The following is a 20,302-nucleotide window of genomic DNA, read 5'->3' as shown; positions in this document are numbered from 1 at the left end:
AATCTCCTGCTTCATTTGGGAGTAACTTTTCTTTCCCATTATATTCGTTAACAGTTCAGTTTTTGGTCTCCTTCCATTGATCTTTCCTTCGATTATCCTTGTCATCAAACAGTCTCGCCTATTCACACTCCTTTCCGTCTTCGCTTTGATCTTAAAAACCTTCTGTCCTCACTCACCTCAAAACACCCTCATTCTTAACTCTTTCTGTCTACTTTACTTGTTCCATTTTCCACCATAGCCACATTTCAAAGCTTTCTAAGTACCTTTCGTCTTTGTTATTCATACTCCTCATTTGTGATCCATATGTGGCAAATGAAGACCTTCGCAAAACTTGTACGCAATTGAATCGGTATTCTACCCTTTACATCCTCTAGACAATTTCTGTTCCATTTTGTAAAACTGCCGAGATACTTAAATGATCATACTTGCTCTATCTGCTCTGTACTCCTTCTAACTGTACCTATCTCAAATTCACTCATCGGCGTTATTTTTGTCTTGTCGATGTTTACCTTACCTTATTATTTTTCTGCATAGATGTTGGAAAGCAACGGTGACATAGGATACCCGTCTCACTCCTCTTTCTATATTCATGAACTTCTTCAGTTTCTTCCCCATTCACTCTGACAATCACCTTATGGTTTTTATACAGCTCTCCTGTGCATCATTAAATCATCAAATAAATAAATCATTTAGATCATTAATTGCTCTTTCTTCTTCACACAGCATAATCTCTTGTCCTTTATTGTCCTCCTTACACTCCGACTCACTCTCCATCCCTTAACCATCTTGCCGCATCTTACTCGAATCATATAGCTTTTTTTAATATTTGGTTTTGGTTTTCTGCTCTGTGCTGTGCTGTTTTGTAAATTTCCTCCATACGCTCCATTTCCTGTTTCTCCAACCACTTGCTTTCCATCCACTGTTGTTTCCCTTCTTATTTGATTATTAATTTGGTTATACTTATTCCTTCCTTCCTATTATTAATGTCTTTCCATTTCCTTCTTTCATCAATCTTGTCCAGAGTTTCTTCAAACATCCATTCTTTCTTACCCTCTCTCCTTCGTTTTTTTCCAGTTTTTTTAAAGCATTTGTTGTTACTTCCTTGATGTTGCATCATTCTTCCTTGATGTCTGAACTGAACTCACTTCTTAATGCTACTTTTGGTTTCTAAATATTTAAGCTTGGTTCTCAACTACCCGTAGGTAATGGTCTGTGTCAGCAATCAGCATCTACCCCGGGATATGTTCTGCCCTGCATCACACTGTTAAAACCATGTAAAGGGAGATCAAAAATGAGTGGCGGTCAAGTCGCCGTTGAAAGTTCAACAAAAATTTCAAAGCTGACTCGACAGCAACCCATTTTTTCTTCCCCCAAGGACAAGAGAGTGCCTTGAACCCTCCTAACCGCTCATCGGTCCAACAAAAAGCCGTTGGCACTTGGTAGAAGGGTGGCATCTTATACATATAGAAACTTTACAGGGCGTCGAAATTTAGAGGGCCTATTTTCTAACAAATTATGTTGCTAGTGGAATTTTCAGAATAAATCTGTACCTACGTATTTGGTGGAAGTCACGATTTACTTTCTGCTTATTTTAATTTCTACAGAGCATTGTTTTAATAATGGGTTCCGGATTCTGGAGACGAGATGTCCGAGTAACTAGAGCCAAAGTTATCTTAAGTGGCGTTATTTACTCCAAACCACTGAATAAGCGTGAAGTCATTCGCTAGTGTGAGAAATGCAGAATTGGCATATTGAGAAGTACGTGGGATTTACTTTATTACCTTATCTTTTCTTTAAATGGTAGTGCAAGAATGAAGAAAACGACTCAACATGTAAAGAAGGCCGTATTTCATTGATAATAAGCTATTTTGTGGGTGCTAGTTGATGAGAAAGGATACATTCGGTCTTGGACAACGATAAAGTTAATGCGTGGTCTAAATTATTAGTTTTACTTTGAGCACTAAACGCGAGATTAGTTCGGGTTTTAGGTTAGAAAACCGTACGTAATAAGAAAAAAATATCTCGTGTTCGGGCATAAGAAAGAACCCAGTGTAGATTGCGGGTATTTTACTTTTCATTGGAACGTAAAATTTAACAACGCAACGTGTCATCCACGCAGAAAAATACGAATTATCGCGAGATTAGGATGAAGTAAACAGTTAACGTAATTGTTGTATAATCGCGTTTCCGTCGTGTAAAGGACAGTGATAGACACGGTGAAGGACAAGCTTATTAAGCGCGCCAGTATATTCAATCAATCAATCTTTATTTGTCCGTATACCATAAATAGGTTTTGACACGTTCGTTACCATAGATAGCTATTGTTCAAAATTCAGTATAGTTGTTTGCTGTGCGTGATACCAAAGGGGGGATTACAAAAAAGTGCAAAATTTGATTGATGAGGTCAAGTAGAGCCAATATGGACAGTTGCGGAGAATATATGTCAATTTGGGAATTGCGAAACAGTTCCGAAAGAGGAAATAGGCAATATGATGACTATTCAAATCATCTATTCAGAGTGTTTAGCTTCACCTCAAAAATCTTTTTACCTACGTCGAGGATGGTGGGCGTCCATGAATTTTCAAATCGGTTATAGACATCTTAAACTCAAATCGACGTGTTATAGAAGTAGGTTTAGCAGGACGGTTTCGAATTTTAGGGACGTTTAGTGGCATCATTTTGCTTAATTTTACTTGCGAGATTCTTCTTTTTTGACATGGATTCTGGAATTTTAAGAACAACGTATGAGAAGTTAAAAAGGTCCATTCATGATTTGAGGGAGGACTGAGGAGGCAGAGTCAGCGGTCATATCAGTACATTTGTTGATTAGGCAAGCGAGACTCTCGACTGTTTGTACCCGAGCTCCTTTCGGAATTCTTCTCACCCGAATATTGGACTCGAGTTTACAAAGAAGTTGATGAGGGTTCCAATATTTTGGGCGGATGGTATGAACTGTTTCCTTTTAATGGTATATTTAAGCCACCTTCTCCTTTCAAAGTCTTAGGACGGTCGGCATTAGAGTGTGCAGGATCCGCGACGCCAAACTTTTGGTACGTACCATCGCGAACAAAACAAAACGTGCCGCACAAAATGAGCACCATGTGTGTATATAGGTTTTTGCATTTGGTAGAAAGCTTAATGCACGTAGAGTGGGCGCAAAAACCAATACAAAACGAACGCGATTCACCATGTAAAACTAACCTAGATTGGTGTAACTTCAATTTAAAAATTTCATATCTACGTTAATATTAATGTACAAAACGTGGGAGTTGGCGCACAAATAAGCACAAAACGAGGACTAACTAAGGAGCTTTTCGCTTCTTAAATGACGGGGGAAACTAAATGAAAGTACAAATTTGCACTGATTTAAAAGGATACGGACACGGATTTAAGAGTCATCCCCGACGTGAGGGATGAAGAATCAGGAGGGATAAATATATTCAAGAATATGTCCCAATGAAAAGTAAAGTTTACGTGTGAAAAGGTATTTTGATTATGGCGCGAGCTTTCTGATTTGCCACTCCGCATAGGAAACCAACGTACCTAGCACGGTTTATTTTCTGACAATTAGAAATGTTGATCGATTAATTAATTAAAACTCCCGCAATATATTAAACAAGTTTAAGCTTCGCACAAAATTACCAAAGTTTCTTCACTTTCAAGAACATTATATTCTGCAATTTCTCCTCGTGGCATGTCAAACAAATTAGCCGTCATTTTTAATAGTCCAATTGAATTTATCCACGCTTTGAATACCGAAACGTGAAACCATTGATTATACGCCGACAAAGTCTACTATTAATTGCGAAGCGCATCTCTCTGTTTATGTTTACAAGCATGTATCGTATTCAATAAGTACTACACGATTCAATTAATTTATCTATGAATGAATACAAATTAATCGGTGCGGAAAATTACACATTCGATTTTCTCATCGGATGATGGTGGGAAAGAATCTTTTTTTATTAACTAAATAATAGTGCCGCTATCCGCAGGTGTATACAAAATTAAAAAAGTTTCTTGCCAAAATTGATTTAAAATCGAAAATTACCGCCGGCAGCTTTAGGTACATACATACCAGGGCAAATATTAAACTTTTTTTAATTAAGCCTTCATTAAATCTTTTGTTTTCGATTAAGCCAGGCATAAAGGACCTGAAAAAATTCATTTAGGCTGTCACATTGCGTTGTTGTTTATCCATTGAGAGAGGTGCATTTTTAATAGTAGTCTTCATTTTAAAATTCAGTACAAACACTTTAGACCGGTCAAAATCTACATAAAATAAAGAAAACATTGCAAACGCGCATGTAACTACGATTTTTTTATATGTTGTTAGGTCCCTTCAGAGTAGTTAACACCCAAGTTTGCAACCCTGAAAACCTTGTGCTACCCCCACGGTGCTCGAAAAACTGCGAAATTTTGGCACATAGTTCAGTTGTTTAGAAAAATGTACCTTAACGAAGAGTTTTTTCAAGTACGTGTTCTAGTACTCTAATAAAGATAACTAAATTTGCTACAATTTCAGCGAAACCTGAGTACGCTATGTCTTTTGGTTGCGAAAATACAGCAAGTCAAAGATGGGCAATTTTCCCGCAGTGCTAGGAAAACTCATCTGTTCAGTAGTTTGAAAGATTAACAAACATCCATGCGTCCATTTCATACTTATAAACTTTCACGTTTATAATATTAAAGGATGATTAGGTTTTCGCTAAATAATAAAAACATTGTGCTCAATAATATATGTATTATTCATGAAGAACAAAAAGTACAAATTTGGCATTTAAGATGCAAGTAAATACAAAAAACAGTAATAAATTAAAACTTTAAATTTACACAAATTAAGAGCTTTAGACTCTCGCCCTTTTGGAAGGACCAGGTTCAACCACTCAAGATCAGTGGGGGGGAGTGGGGGTGGAGAGATAGTGTTTTCTGGAGGTGGAGGCGGGTCGGCATATGGTGTTGGATTGTCCTCATCCTCGTCCTCCTCATCCATAACTATAGGGATGGCGTTATTGCAATTTCGACCGTGGCAAACGGAACATAAGACATAGCACTTGAGCCCGGCCTTTCTGCAAGTGCACGAACCTAAGCAACCTTTCTTGCATTTGCAAGCCAACATTTTAAGCAGGGTCTGAGGAGCGGGCTCTGCGCACATTGTGACAGGCATTAGACCTTGTTCGCTGGTCTCCCATCCCCAGTCACACGGGTTCTTTTCAACCCCTAACCATTTTTGTACTTGGTGGTAAGTTCTCCAAGAATGATATATTGCAGCATCTGTAGTTGGGGGGAGGCGAGCAAGGTTCACTTTGACCGTTACTGCCGATTTGACAAATGCTGAGTATCGCAAAGTATTCAGTGTCCCCGCATCTCCTCCGTAGAGGTTGATCAAGATCTTCTCGCCAGCATTTCCTACGTCTTCTTTGTTGGAGTTTGGGTCAAGGAAAATGTTGGTGAGATCTATCCAGCTGTTACATCGAAAATTCTGCAATTTCACAGTTTTCCTAGCACTGGGGGAAAATTGCCCATCTTTGACTTGCTGTATTTTCGCTACCAAAAGACATAGCGTGCTCAGGTTTCGCTGAAATTGTAGCAAATTTAGTTATCTTTATTAAAGTACTAGAACACGTACTTGAAAAAACTCTTCGTTAAGGTACATTTTTCTAAACAACTGAAATATGTGCCAAAATTTCGCAGTTTTTCGAGCACCGTGGGGGTAGCACAAGGTTTTCAGGGTTGCAAACTTGGGTGTTAACTACTCTCAAGGGACCTAACAACATATAAAAAATCGTAGTTACATGCGCGTTTGCAATGTTTGATGTCGATATTGACCGAGCTACTTGTTTGTTTGAAGTACATTCACATTTCGTACCCGTTTTAAAATTCATTACGCTCAAATAATTGCATTTTTCACACGACTTCCTTCATTCTTCCTTTATTTCGGTAAACACTTTAATAAAAGTGTCTTCTTAACTGCGGACCCGCACGGGTTCAGGTGCAAGACCCCCAAACTTCTTTGTCTGGCGAAAACTACCAGTAAAATTTAGCGCAACAATGACATACACTTTTTAGCGCATTTTTGCAAATTTATTTGTAAAAAGTAGCTTTTAATCTCACTTTGGCTGGCTGGCTGCGTGTCCGGTGATTTTCCCGAATCAATAATCCCGCCGGTCATTTCCCCGCCGGTAATTTCCCCGCACGGTAATATTCCCGACCGGAGAAATTCCCCTTGGTCATTTGGCCGCCGTAAAAATAGCCCGCGTAAACTAATTGCCCGTCTTTGCCATTGTTAGAATGTTATTATACAAACTTTTCCTTTTTCTCTATCTTCTTTGATGGATACAAAAACTAAAAATGATTGCTAATACAAAATTTATTAATTAATTGAAATTACTTATAGATAACTTAATATTATAATAATCTTCATCGTCAAACATTTAAATTTAAATTATGGGCTAGCCCTCTTAGAAACGCTACCTTTTCATTGGCGTCGTACCTTGCTACACAATTTTTAATTCTAATATTTAAATCTCGATATTTTTTTTTCTGTCGAGGTCCGTCTCGTCCTTGGATATAGTGGGAAATGGCGATTTCATTCATATGTTGCTCATCCTTTATTGCAGCAATAAACCTCCAGATACTTGGATGCTGAGCAGATATGAGTTCTGTAAAACGACGATGCCAACCTTCAACAGAGTTGTTAGTTCTTGGAAGATCATTGTTTGTAGCGTCATAGAAATTCCATAAATTATATTGAAATAACGGCGGTCTACGGATATTTCTATGTGGGCGTCCAATCCAGACATCTTCAAAGTAGTCGCATATCATATAGGGTGGAGGTCGATTTCGTTTCTGTAATATTCTGTGTCCATGAGTTCTTCGAATCCCAAAACCACATCATGTAAAGGTAAAAACGATATTGCAGTTAACATCTTAACTTGAACAGCAAATTCAACATCATTCGCGTAACGTACTGCTTTCCCGTGTTCTTGTACCTTCCTCCATATACACTGACCCAAGTGGAAGAAGCACCCTATTTGAAAAAAATAGTATATTAAGTATGGAGAACGGTAAGGGATTTTTACCGTTCGAAGACAATTGTTTGGAGGAGGAGCGAAGCGACGACTCCAATTATTGTCTGAGAACGGTAACCCTTAACGTTCGACGTGCTTATAACATTTTTTGCGCGATCGAAATTAAAATTATGCAACCAATATAAATATGCACTAAGAAATTAACGAGCAGAATAAATCGAAATGATCGAAGTGGTATGGTGTACATCACTAGGCAACCAGTTTAAATGTCAAAATTGAAATTAATAATTTCATAAAAATGTGCATGTGTCTGATGTAGTTTACTAGCTTTGCACTTCCTTTATGACTTTATGAGCGTCTTGCTATAGGAAAAACAGCACAAATTGTACGTTTAATTTACCTAACAATAATTAAAGATTAAATGTAATGTAAGACTGTTGATTTTTAAAAAGGCGTCGGTAAGTATTTTTGCTGTTCTGTTTTTAGATCGGTAAGTAATTTTGACGTCGTCGTAATCATAGCAACTGGTAAATTCTACGTACTGTCATGGAAACACCCATGGTAAATAGTCAGAAATGACCGATCGCGCAAAAAAATGGTTTACGAAATTTTTTTTGTTTCAATAAGTCTCACCTCTAACCAATATTTCTGGGAACTCCGTTTGGAACGCTTCAATTGCAGCACGTTCAAAGTCTATCATTATGGTAGACGGTTTTAAATTTGGTCTAAGTCCTTTTAGTGCTTGTATCATCTCTTGATAAAGAACTTTACTTTTACCAGGCAGTAAGACGAAAACTGATGGTATACAAGTATTAAATCTCACACCGTGTATCGTATACACTTGGGTAAAGAGCGGTGGCGTGGTTTTGAAGGTACCATCTGCATACCAATGTTCACATCTGAAAATGAGAAATTCATGATTATCGTATAAACTAAGAGGTCATAGGGTTTACCTTTCCAGTAGTTCCAAATTTCGTTGGGTACTGAAGATTAATATTCGGTGTTCAGTGTCTGGCCCATTGTCGAACAAAAGAAATGGTTCTTGCTGACCATTCACACATATAAGACGCATGTCATCTGGAATGTTCAATTCTCGCAGTGAATTTGGATTTGCAGGATAGTTCCCTTGAAGTTGTCGTTGCCGCCTAATAGTTCGTTTGATGCATTCCACATTCGGTAACTTAGCTTGAACAGGTTCGAGTAACTGTGAGGATTCCACAACAATAACAGCGTAGCCGGCATCTCTTGTTGTCTTTGCGCGCTCTTTAATAGAATTAATTGCTTTCCTCGCTTCTATTGCAGCAATATCTGGAACGTGATTGTGGTCCAGCAATGACTTAACTACTGCATCGTTTAGAGTATGCCGTCTAGCTGAACATTTCCCTTTCTTTGCTTCTACACACTTCCAAAATATACGACCATCGTCCGCCATTTTATCTTTCTCAAATAAATATCCTTCTAGTACGAGCATATCTTTACCTAAAAACAAATCAATTGTGATTACACTCTAAAGAAATTTTGTACTCGAGGGGGAAACAACTATACAATTAGGTGTAGGCACACAAAAATTGAAATTCAAAAAAACTCGAAAAAATTCGGATAAATTCAAAAAATTTATAGGGATTTCATACTATTAATTTTTTGTTAGGTTTTGGACGGGTTCTAAATTAAATTTTGAATTGGTAGGTGCAATAAAAAAAATACAATATACGTAGTTGGGTTATTTCATAGGTATTTCCAATTTTACAATTCAATAATACCGGGACTTACACTCATACATTACAGGATTTTACGAAAATTAAAACAAAAAATATCAGGATAAATTTGTAAAATTCCGAAATAATTCCTGAAAATTCAAATGAAATAAGCAAAAATTCCGAGATAAAATACAAAAAATTCAGACATTGTCAAAATTCATCAAGTTATATGGAAATCAAGAATATTCAAAATCAAGTATATTACGTAGGTATATTGACTATACGAACACGTTTAATAGTTTATTATATTTTCTTTGGCTATCGATTTCGATTCTAACGAATCATCATCAGGCCGAGCTAAAAACATGTATATCTCAGATGTTGTAACATTAAATCCAAAGAAAATATAATAAACTATTAAACGTGTTCTTATAGGCAATATACCTACGTAATATACTTAATAATCAGGACACGTTTCATGGAGCACTTCATAAGAAGAATTCAAAATCAAATCAAGAAAATTCACGCAAATTAAAAAAAATTCAACTAAATGTACACAAAAATTCAAAGTGGTTTTCCCCTCGTTTGTACCTTTCTTTACACTCCTCCAAACAACAAAAATAGTAACCATAAAAAATAATAACGAATGCAGCAGGAATTAAATAAATAATAGTAACTCTTACCTCTTTGACTTTTTAAAAACTGTAACGCCATATCTATTACAAATAACACACACACGCACAAAGCAAAAGAATAATTAAATCCAGACCATTTTAAAATTACCTATTTATAATAATTAGGCCATTAGTCTTAAAGCTAATGCTCTAATCATCGGGGGAGAAAACTTTCTATTTTAATTTCAGCACATTAGGACATATCTGAGTAATATGCCTTATAATATTATAATAGCAATATTCTTAATATTTTTTTAATTAGCGCAGGAGGGAACTTTCTATTGCAATTTTAGCATATCTGAGGAATAATCTACCTATTGGTATCTTAAATCTTATAATTTTTTTAAAATCGACATAATTATATTATTGAATTATTTATTAGTCATATTAAAATTATTACATAGTGGTTAACTTGCCTACTGATTGCTCGCAGGAAGTCTTTTGTCAATTGACCGCCGGGGAATTGACCGTCGGGGATTTGTCACGGCGGGCATTTTCTCAGCGGGAAATTTACCGCGCGGGATTTTTACCAGGCGGGCATTTCACCGGCTGGCAGTTCACCGGCGGGATTTTGTCGGCGGGGAAATGACCGTGAATCGTAGGGCTGGACGGCAGCAAACGTGGGCGCGTAGAGGAACTCTTGTAGAAAGGCAACGGGTGTACGTGTATCTACAAGGCCGTGTAATTTGTAAACCTTAGGAACAGGGCTACATGATGTGGGGTTGGCGACATCTGGGCGTCATCCTCGAGCGTAGTTTACTAACGTGAAGGTTTTTCAGTATTTTCCTATCTCCTACTACCGTTTTGGTTCGATTCTTATCAAATTGGTGTCGTCGCAAAAATGTTGTGGGTAATTTATTTTTTAAAAATTGGTGTAACAACGCAGGTTTAATCCCGGCACCATAATTCTATAATAACCCAAGTCCGGCCGCTGAACGAGTGCGCAACTCAAAACCAAAAATCAAAATTAACAGAATCCTTGTCACATGATCGTCAAGTAACAAACCTGTCTAGGGATAGGACCGGCGTTGTGTTGTAAAACGAGTTACTCGAGTATTAGCCAACATAAATAAAACGCAAGAAATAGGGAAAGTGAAATTTAATTAAAAAGTTATTAACCAAACCACAATCAAATCAGGGTTGCCTTCCTTATGGTGGATTTGTACAATCATTATCATTATATCACTAAGGAATAGCCAATCGAAACAAAGGAATGCTTTCGTTGGTTGTTTCTATTGGCTATTTCTTAATGATCTAATGATTATCAACTAATGATAATTTCCCACCATACTGGTGAATAGCTCTAGGGACTTCATTGATTACAAGTAAGAAAAAGGAGCTGTTGAACACCTTCCATGATATGTACTCACTTGCTTTCTTCACTTCTCACTCAAACTAATCGTGAACCATTGCTTACCTTTTTGCCTATTAAAATTTCACGGGGAAGGTGTATTTTTTCATTCCTCAACAATTGAAAATAACTTTAGCTAAAGAGGATACAGCCACCTTTCCATTCGCGTAAAGAAGCCTAGATAATTAATGTAAACAATTTAAGCGTGATGAATCTGAAATTTATAGAGTCCTCATTCGATCAAAGTTGACCAAGGCTCAAGGCACATGCGTTATATTGTAAATGTATGTATGGAAATGTCTCTGGATTTAAGACGAGAACAACTTCTTCTCTCATGTGCTACCTATTGAACTATATACTCGTAACATGGAACGCATTTACCGTTTATACCGGTTTGCCTTTATAGTTCAATGATGTCTATGCTATTCTCAATAATCAGTCTATCATATTTTCAATACTCCTGTAGTCCCAATAGTGGAAGAATCAAACCTTTATCAATGATGCTCCGTACTTATCTGGGGGACTGTAATCTCGGCACAATTAGTAGATGTTCATTGGTTAATGTCTTTTTTTTACTACCAATCCCAAATGATTTCGCAGCCGTTAATGAATCCTACGCAATTTAAATCCCGTGGTTTTCTTATCGTGCTGAACTCAGTAATGTAACTTATACCTTTATTAAAAAGGATGTAATTTCAGCTGTACTCCAGACTTCAAGGAGACACGTGTTTAAAGAACAAAGGCTGTACAGAAAAACAACTACTTCTCTTAGCTGCAATCATCTAGTTTAATCTTAAACATTCTACCATGACGTTATATACAGGGTGTTTTTTTGGGAGCTTTAGTTAAACGTTTCTGGGAAAGTAAAATACGTAGGTTTTTGAAAATTTGTACTTAGGAGTTACTCTGAAGGCCGAAAGCTGTTGTTTCATAAATTTGGATATCCATAGGGGCGGTCGTATGCAACTTAACTTTTTTTTAAGTGCACTAAAAGAAAGCCCTATTCATACTCTATGCACTGATAAAAATAGGTTGCCATGACTACAACCGTTTTCAAGTAATCAATTATCAAAGTACCATCTGCATCCGCAATTTTTTTTCTTAAAGTCAAAATAACTTAAAAACCATAAATGGTAGATATTGACATATGGGTATCAAAAGAAGTGAAATTTCACGTAGAATCCAAAAATGCAATAAAAAATAGGGGTTGCCATTTAAAATAACGAAGTTACTATCTACTTCCGGTGTTTCCGGAAGTGCGGCCATTTTGAAAATATTTTACATAGATTCGGCCTTCAGAGTAACTCCTAAGTACAAATTTTCAAAAACCTACTTATTTTACTTTCCCAGAACCTTTTAACTAAAGCTCCCAAAAAAACACCCTGTATATTTGTTATCGTTCCTTAAAATCGGTTACTGAAAAATTTTAAAGAAAAAATTCAAGCGCTTCTTGTCAAAAAACATGTTTTCCATAAAACCCGAGATAAAACCTGTCGAAAAAAACGGGTAATCAGGTTCTAGCTCGAGGACGAAATGATCATTGTATAGTGAAGAAGAAACAATTTTGTCAGCTTGATTTACACGATGAAAAACAACGATATTAGTTGGCAATAAAGGAATGTTGTTAAGTTCGTGAACTTAAAATTAATTCATCTTGTACGTGGATGTTAATTAAAGTTTATTGAATTGTTAAGCGTCCTTAACACACCATTTAACTTGAGTTTCATTTCTGTTCTGACAAATCCACTTTTTATATCAAGTGCTTTTTTTTCAGAATTGCTTTCTCATATGACTCAATTTGTGTTGAATTTTTATGTTTTCCTTTAGAATCCGCACTGAATAGCTGCCCTCTCCGTCAACTGTCTAAAGTTGAATACACTATTTATATTCGTACAAATGAAGTAATTATAGTGTAGCACGAATAATTTGCCTCCAATAAGTATGCGGAAATAACGCTGGTGCAGATGCTGCTCTCATAAATTTATAAACACTTCAGCGTGCTTGTAAGAAAATTGCAACGAATTTTCTTATAAATCCGCAAATATTCCTGCAGTTAAGGGTTTTTATACGTATTTACATTGTAAGTTTTGTTGCGAACTTGTAGAAATGAAGCAGCCTTCCGATCGTTATCCAAGAGATCGGGGATAAAGTTGTAATTTGCATTCCAGTACAATATTACGGCATGATTAGAATACAGAGAGCTAGTTACCAAGACTGAAATGACAAACGGTCGGATACCAGCAAGAAAAAATCCCCCATCCTAATTATCATTTCCCATAAATTCCCGCCATCATTTTTTTTCCAAATTTATAAATCGAGCGAGAGAAATTATTGCGGGGGTTAAAAAGGCACGTTTACACGCTTAAAACGTGTAACCTGCGAACAGGGATTACAAATGAATCGATTTTAGATTGAAACCCTTTTTTCCTCCCGAGTGTCGTTGCCTGTAATAATGGAAGGTAGAAGGCTACATTTTAATAATTGTCAATTTTTTCTCTTCTTTTGATTTAGGTCTTTTATTGCCTATATACGAGGACCTATATTGTGAAAAGTTTCTGACGTTTGAATTATTTATAAGCTCTCAAAGGCCTTCGTTTCCAAAGGGCGAAGACGAGGGTGCGTTTTTTTTCTTACTTTTTATAAATCGAGGCGGCAGTGGAATAATTCGATTAAACCATGCACAATTAACTGTGGGTGTGAATTTCTCGACGTCGTAGTTTCTAAACTAATTTTGTGGTACAGCTCGACATTCCTTTCTTTGTATTCTTGTCGGTTGCAGGTTTTTCTCGGTTGACAAAAGACTTCAGGTACTATGCACGATGTAGACGTCGCGCTATTCATGTATAGTAATTTGAATATGCCAAAACAAGATTTTATTTGCGCATTTCGACATTACGACGTGAAAAATCTTTCTGACAGGTTTAGTTAGTGAGCCCTGCATCGTTTTTAGTATTTTTGTCGACTAGCTGGAAGTTATTCTCTGCAGGTATTGTCACCTTATCTGCCAGGGCGTTTTAGCGACGTTATTATGTTACAGAAACTATACAGAACCATTGAATAAACTTAATTTTTTATTCAATTGACAGAACATAAAACAAGTACAAATTGTGCACAACTCTTGTGCAGTTAAAGCGCATTTTTTAAAACCGAAATAGGTTAGTAAATGCACGCTATATTTATCGATGGGGAGAATTCACCAATAGATATTTCTTCTAGACGCCCTAATCGTCCTCTGGAGTAGCATCCTCCGCGAATCTGTTCTTGAAATATAAGGGATTATTTATATTCGATCACGATAAGGAGTCGAGGAGGAGGCTATGGTTGGTAGAAATTAATTTCTTTCGTTGAGGGTTTGAGGGTTTCTACCCCCCCCCCCCCCCCCCCTCTTTTGATAAGGAATCAGAAAGTAGGGCGGTAGTTCCTTTTATTGAATAATGTTTTCATTTTTATTAATTGGAATACCATGTAAGATAAAATTAATTTCTACTCTCTCCCTCCTCCCCCTGCCCAACTACTGATCTCGGAAAGGAGTCGCACAGGAAAGTTATATTTTCTACCAATTCATTTCGGTGAGACCTTTCATTAGAATACCATGAACAGTAGAATGTGTGTTCACCCCCTCCCCCATTTTCAAAAATTTTACTTGGCACTACTAAATTCATGCGTATGCAAATTATGAGACCAATTGGTTGTCGTATATAAAAGTTCTATACGTTTTACATTCAATAACGGTTTCATGAAAATTTCGAGAAAAATAATTTTAATTGTCTGAAACAATACCGTCTTGTTGACTTTTTGATTTTAATAACGTTTACTGTAACACATTAGCTACTGTTAATTGCTTTAAGGCTCATTGTTAATTGGAATTCCTCGGGTAGGCATATCAAAACCGATATCGGCGTAACCTGCATGGCCTTGTACTTTGGACGCTCGTTTTAAATTACCATAGGATTGTGGGTCCGTGTGGCGCAGTTCAGTTGAAGCTGGACTGCGGTACTAAGGGTCCTTGGTTCGAATCCGGTTGCGAGCACGAATATTTGTAAATGTATAGTGGGTTGGGTTGGTAGAGCAGCCTTAGCTGAAACCCCACTCAAAAATAAAGGTAAAAATAAATATATTAAAAAAAATAAAAACCTGCTAATAATGGCTTCACGTGGCTGAAATTCTAAAATATTAATTTTCCTCGTCTTCTAAATGACAAGAACTTTTGGACGCAAACATAATTGATATATCTTGACGGGAACGGTTGCAAACTGCGAATTAATTGCTGTTTTGTTTACGGTTGCGGCGAATGAAACACAACGCTTGAAATTAAATATTTTCAGCACGACACTTTTCGTAGCGGTTTATTTTTAAGATTTTGCTTTACATATTTAACAAACATCGTAACGCTTCCGCGATTCCTAAGGGGAGATGCGAAAAAGAGTCGCCCTGTATTCATTTGCCATTTTTGTACCTATATCAGATTCAGTCATTTCGATTATGTGTTGTTTGAATGCACCAATTTGTTTCGTATCTCGTGTTTTCAGTAAATTCTACGTTAGCATTTACTGGTTCTAATGTTAACTTTTCCATCAGCGGTACTTTATTTCAACAAAAACAATTTGGAAATTGTAAGCCCAGAGTCGATCTACAACATCGTTTTTCCCAATACATCTCATTATTGACTTCGTAAGTAACAATTCATGTTTTCGCCCTCGATCTCCAGCCGTTTCTCTCCACTCTAAGCTCCCATATTGGGGAGATGGACATCGCTTAGATTATTACTCTACATTATGTGTCGTAACTGCCTTCGCAAAAACTATATCTACTACTAGGTACTATTCCACTAGAAAACCTAACCAAGTATACAAAACTGTGTAAAATCTTAATCATTAAGTTTTTGTTCAATTTTAAGGATATACTGGGTCTTAACACTCAAATTTATTGGAATGGAGTGATATGTGTCAGTGTCAATTTTACGAAATTTGAATTGATCTTAAAATTCACATGTAAACTCCATTCCCGCGAAATCGTCGGATGGAAGCACAAAATCAGACATTTTAGAATTTTCTTTTTTCCCAGTATTAATTACAAAACGGTTCATTTTGTATTACATTGCCTTGTTATTTTCCGAAGTTATACTCGCATTAAGATACTCAAGTTAAAAATGGCGAAGAAACCCAAGATTTTAAATTCGATTATTATAATGTCTTATTTTATTACCTATAACGATAAAACTCGCAATTTATTTTATAGCAATGGCTAAACGAGATATTGAGATGAAACAATCTCAAAACCGGTAGTATAATGTCTTCACGACGCTCTTCGGCAGAAATGATTATCGTTGGGTTTGGGGGCAGCTATTTGATTCATTGCGTGTCAAATTGATGGACGATTATTTTCAATTGTTTCAATAAAGGCGGTATTAAATTAAGAATTACAAAGTGGTTTCACGAGGGCCGTAAAATATCGGAGCCGAGCCTTCAGCCATTTTGGAGCGATCATTAAATTCTAAAATTAAAAAATAATCCTTCTACGCAGCACCCTATTAATTTTTTAAGCGAAAACCGTGCGCAATTTGTAATGTAAATTAGTACTGGGGACTAATTGTTTGTCTTCGTGTATTATTTTAAAATTGCGGTAAAACAATGCCCGGGGTGATAATGGACAAATGTCTTCGTGTATACATGATACAAAACAATCTCAAACACAATAATAAAATAAATAAAACAAATACCATAATAAAACTAAGAAAGGGTATCATACTATTATTAGAATACCTAAATGTTTATATGAAAATTTACTCGATTATCCAGCCGTTGTATACCAACACAAACGGTGATGATTTTCCTGGGAGTCGAATCTAGCACCCTCTCCAAGATACTTCACTGTGTAGAACAAACTATTTTAGCATTAGCATGTCTTAAGGATGTAGGAAGAACTCTTTCGGGGAATTAAAACAATGATAATTTCATTTTCATATACAATTAAAAGTAGCTTGTGCTTACTCCGGTGGTCATTTAGATTGGGCGGACTAGATCTAGCCTTCCAAAGGGAATTTGTTCTTTTAAGATTGACTCTCTAAATTACAATTGCTTGCAAATGTTGGCTAGTATGTTCATGCTTAAAAATTAATTTGAAATAAGTAAAGAAAAACAAAGGAGGGGCTACGTCCAAGTGGACCTGGTCGGGTGAGGGGCGGGGGGGGGTGAACCCAAGTAGACTCGGACACCCTATAATAAATTGTAGATTCCTAGTGATTTAAATGTGCTTTAAAATTTTATACTTGCGATATGAAAATCTCAATTCGATACAATTCTTTAATACATTCCGGAAGGGGGGGAGGGGGCGACGTCCAGAGCGGGCTGATTATTTATTTTATCTGTTGTTACTCTACATAAAATCTTACAATTCTTAAATGACGTAATTTCTTTTCACTTTATACTAAGTGGCGATTTTTCGAGTGCTCTTAGTCCAAACTATTGGGGACTTGTATTTTATGACCATAAGATCTCAACATCGCGGAGAACATGTCCAAATGCTCAAGAAATGATACCTTTTACTATCTAGGTGTACAATTACACGCCCACGCAAAATGCAAGTTAGACACATTTAAAAAATTGGTATATACCTCGTAGATAAACATGCTTTATCTCATAGTAAATGGCTCTACTATAAAATTCCAGTTTAGTGGTTGATATTATAATACAAATAACTGTTGTACCTACGTTTCTAGTAATAAAAATTGAGATTAATGGCAGAGTCTATAATACTTTAGCACTCAATCGTTAGATGTTGAAATGAATACTTAATGTTGCAGTCATAAAAACTACTGCTCGCATTTGTTTTAGCAAACAGTACGCTCTAATCTTCGATTACATTTTACAAGGCTCACTGTCAGTTTTTTAAAAATTACAAATGCGTTTTTGAAGCGCAAGGCAATAAAGTAAGTAAGAAGAACGTGGTGACTTCCTCACAGAATCAGTAATAACTCGCGAAGGAAGTGACTAATCCAAAAAATCTTTTGTCGTTCTGATCTCGAAACGACTCATTTTAGGTATCATGTGTAATACATAAAGTCACACTAAAATTGATCAAGGAATCGAAATATGCAATAATATACAGGGGGTTCTATTTTTAAAACCTGCAACTTTGATATAAATCACCCTGTATAACAATTGCAGTTTCGTTGAAAATATTTTAGCCATTTTAGGTTGTAGCCTTCTACATGCCGCGACAATGAATTGAAATCTGTGCGTTTTTAAAACCACAATCTTCCACCCACGCATTAATTACCCACCCTGTATATGCAATTATTTTCCGCTATTAGGTGTTCAATTTTCAATTGTTCATTTCAATAGCTCATGTGTACATGGTATCTTAGTGTTAGGGGTTAGTCATGGTAAATACAGCGGTAAACAAAAATATTGTAACGGAAACGCTCCAGACATGACGTCGCCTTTGGCGCTCTGGAATTTTCTAGACGCGCGATGGTGGGGATGTTTGCAGCGTGTCTGGTAATTGCGCGAATGTTCTGGACTTACATTGCTTGAGTGTATAAATGGTTGCGGACCGAACATCGCGGCAGTCTACTACCGAACGAGTACGTAAACATCGAGCGCGGAAATATAAATTGCGAAGTGTGAGTGATATAAATAATCGATATAAATTGTACGGATTTTTATAGTGTTTTAATTTTGTTTAATAAATATTGATATAAATCGAACCCGAATTTATAAATCACGTTACAATATCAAAAAATTCGAAATGTGTTAAAGATGCATTAGCTAATGGCAGTGATTCTTGAAGGAAGTTTAATACCCATACAACTTCAATGAGCTAGAGGGTAAAGCTGGTATGACTATGTGCTATTGCACCAAATTTCCTTGAGATTTCCAACATTGACACATTCCTCACTTTTCTATATTTCCACACACTTCCATGACATTTTCACATTATTTTTGCTTCGTATCCATGACATTACTCTATAGTGTGTATATCACGTTTGTGGTTACCCCCTCGGTTTCATTGCATGCTCATACTAGAGCGAAATTGCCTTTGTATTTTTAGCTTCCTAGCTTGAACTAGGTGTTTATTACGATCACCGTGTTTTGGACATGTCAATATGTTGACCTTTTAGATCATTTTAAGAAACTTTTTAAGAATAAAATTTTTTCTCGTCTGTATGTGTGTACACAGTTGGCATTTTCCAAGATAAACGGTTCGCCTGATTTTGTTTCAGTTTTGGATATGTACCTATATTATGCATACTGTAATGGGATAATAATTTACAGGGGTTAGAAACCCCTCTTGTAGAAAGTAATTTTTATTCTCTACGTCACTGTAACAATTAGTTTTTTGTAAATAGGAAATACCACTGCTAGTAATCCAGTTGAATTGTATTTTTACCAAGAAAGTTGTGGGGTAGTTATGATTTCTTTCGTTCCATAGGTTTTTTGGGCGCTGAATCCGAATCTATTTTCTCATACATACAGGGTCTTAAATTGAGTAGGATAATATGGTTATCTTTGTTATTATTATACTTACAGATTAGGTTAAATTAGCAAAGTTTACGTGTAGTTTTTGATGTTGATGGATATTCCGATGCGATATTTTGGAAAAAATAATTCGTTTCGTAGATAATCGGAAAAAAGTGAAAATCACCATTTTTAAAAAGTTCAAATACTTATTAACAAAGAGAGCTATCGAAAAAAGTTTCAAATAAAAGTTGCAGGATGGGACAAATTCAATGAACGTAGAAAAAATTGGGTTTCCGAGATATTGACATCAACTTCCTTATTTTAAATGGATTTTTACGTCACTCGAATGAGAGAAAAATTACAAAACAAGGAATCAACCTTAAATTTTTGCTTCGAAGCTTATAATGTATTTCTTATGGAAATAATTCCATGGTCGTGTCGATGGTGACAATGCGAGACAATAAACGAACGAATTTGGTTTCAATCATAATCGGCCATGGAATTATTTCCATAAGAAATACATTATAAGCTTCGAGGCAAAAATGTAGAGTTGATTCCCAAATGAAATACTAAGTGTTTAGTATCACTGGTTTTGTAATATTTTTCTCTATCGAGTGACGTACAGAGTGACCCGTATAATGCTTTTTGGAGGTGCCCTTGCAGAAGGCCTTAAGTTGTTCTATACTACTCCGGTATTTACCTTACGAATTAGGAAAATTGCAGGAAAACCTAATTCGGAGCGGACGGCAGAATGCTCCAACCTGATCTAAGGAAATTCCCATTTCTGCCACAGATGAAAAATTCATCTCAGCCCAGATTCGAACACACGACCTCCCAACGCTCTACCACTGAGCCACATAGTCAGACAATTAATAAATGGGTTTTCGATTGCGATATAGGTAAGAGAAAGATAGGTAATTGTATTAAAACATATGGCTTAACCCTGGGCTTAACTTAAAAATAAACGTGTTAACGAATTAAGGAATCCTATGAAAATAACTTTACCTCGAAAGCATACAACCATTCCCTATGCACGTACATATGCTTAGATAAATAATTTAAACAATTTTAGCTTGATGACTGTGGA

At 36.3% G+C, this 20,302-nt stretch overlaps 2 protein-coding genes across 3 annotated transcripts in view; one reads left to right on the top strand and one right to left on the bottom strand.

Moving 5' to 3' along the window:
- Positions 1-20,302, top strand: part of LOC116175789 (transmembrane protein 132E) — a 168,758-nt gene that overhangs the window by 22,947 nt on the left and 125,509 nt on the right. The gene's annotated exons all lie outside the window — the stretch shown is intronic.
- LOC116175791 lies at positions 6,771-8,217 on the bottom strand. The gene is made up of 3 exons (XM_031494090.1): positions 7,985-8,217; positions 7,665-7,930; positions 6,771-7,030 (listed from the first exon to the last, which is right to left on the bottom strand). Exons 1-3 carry the CDS (start codon positions 8,101-8,103, stop codon positions 6,822-6,824), a joined length of 594 nt encoding a protein of 197 aa, XP_031349950.1. The 5' UTR covers positions 8,104-8,217; the 3' UTR covers positions 6,771-6,821.

The sequence above is a fragment of the Photinus pyralis genome, unplaced genomic scaffold (assembly GCF_008802855.1).
Source record: "Photinus pyralis isolate 1611_PpyrPB1 unplaced genomic scaffold, Ppyr1.3 Ppyr1.4_LG7, whole genome shotgun sequence".
In the NCBI taxonomy this organism is placed as follows: domain Eukaryota; kingdom Metazoa; phylum Arthropoda; class Insecta; order Coleoptera; family Lampyridae; genus Photinus; species Photinus pyralis.
The sequence above is the reverse complement of the archived record's forward strand: the minus strand, read 5'-3'. Positions and strand labels throughout refer to the sequence as shown.

Excerpts from the sequence above, each read along its gene's own strand:
- LOC116175791 (XM_031494090.1), bottom strand. The coding sequence starts at position 8,103 with ATGCGTCTTATATGTGTGAATGGTCAGCAAGAACCATTTCTTTTGTTC. Across the intron at positions 7,931-7,984 it reads AATTTGGAACTACTGGAAAG|ATGTGAACATTGGTATGCAG; the intron begins GTAAACCCTATG and ends TCTCATTTTCAG. Across the intron at positions 7,031-7,664 it reads CCCAGAAATATTGGTTAGAG|GGTGCTTCTTCCACTTGGGT; the intron begins GTGAGACTTATT and ends TTTTTCAAATAG.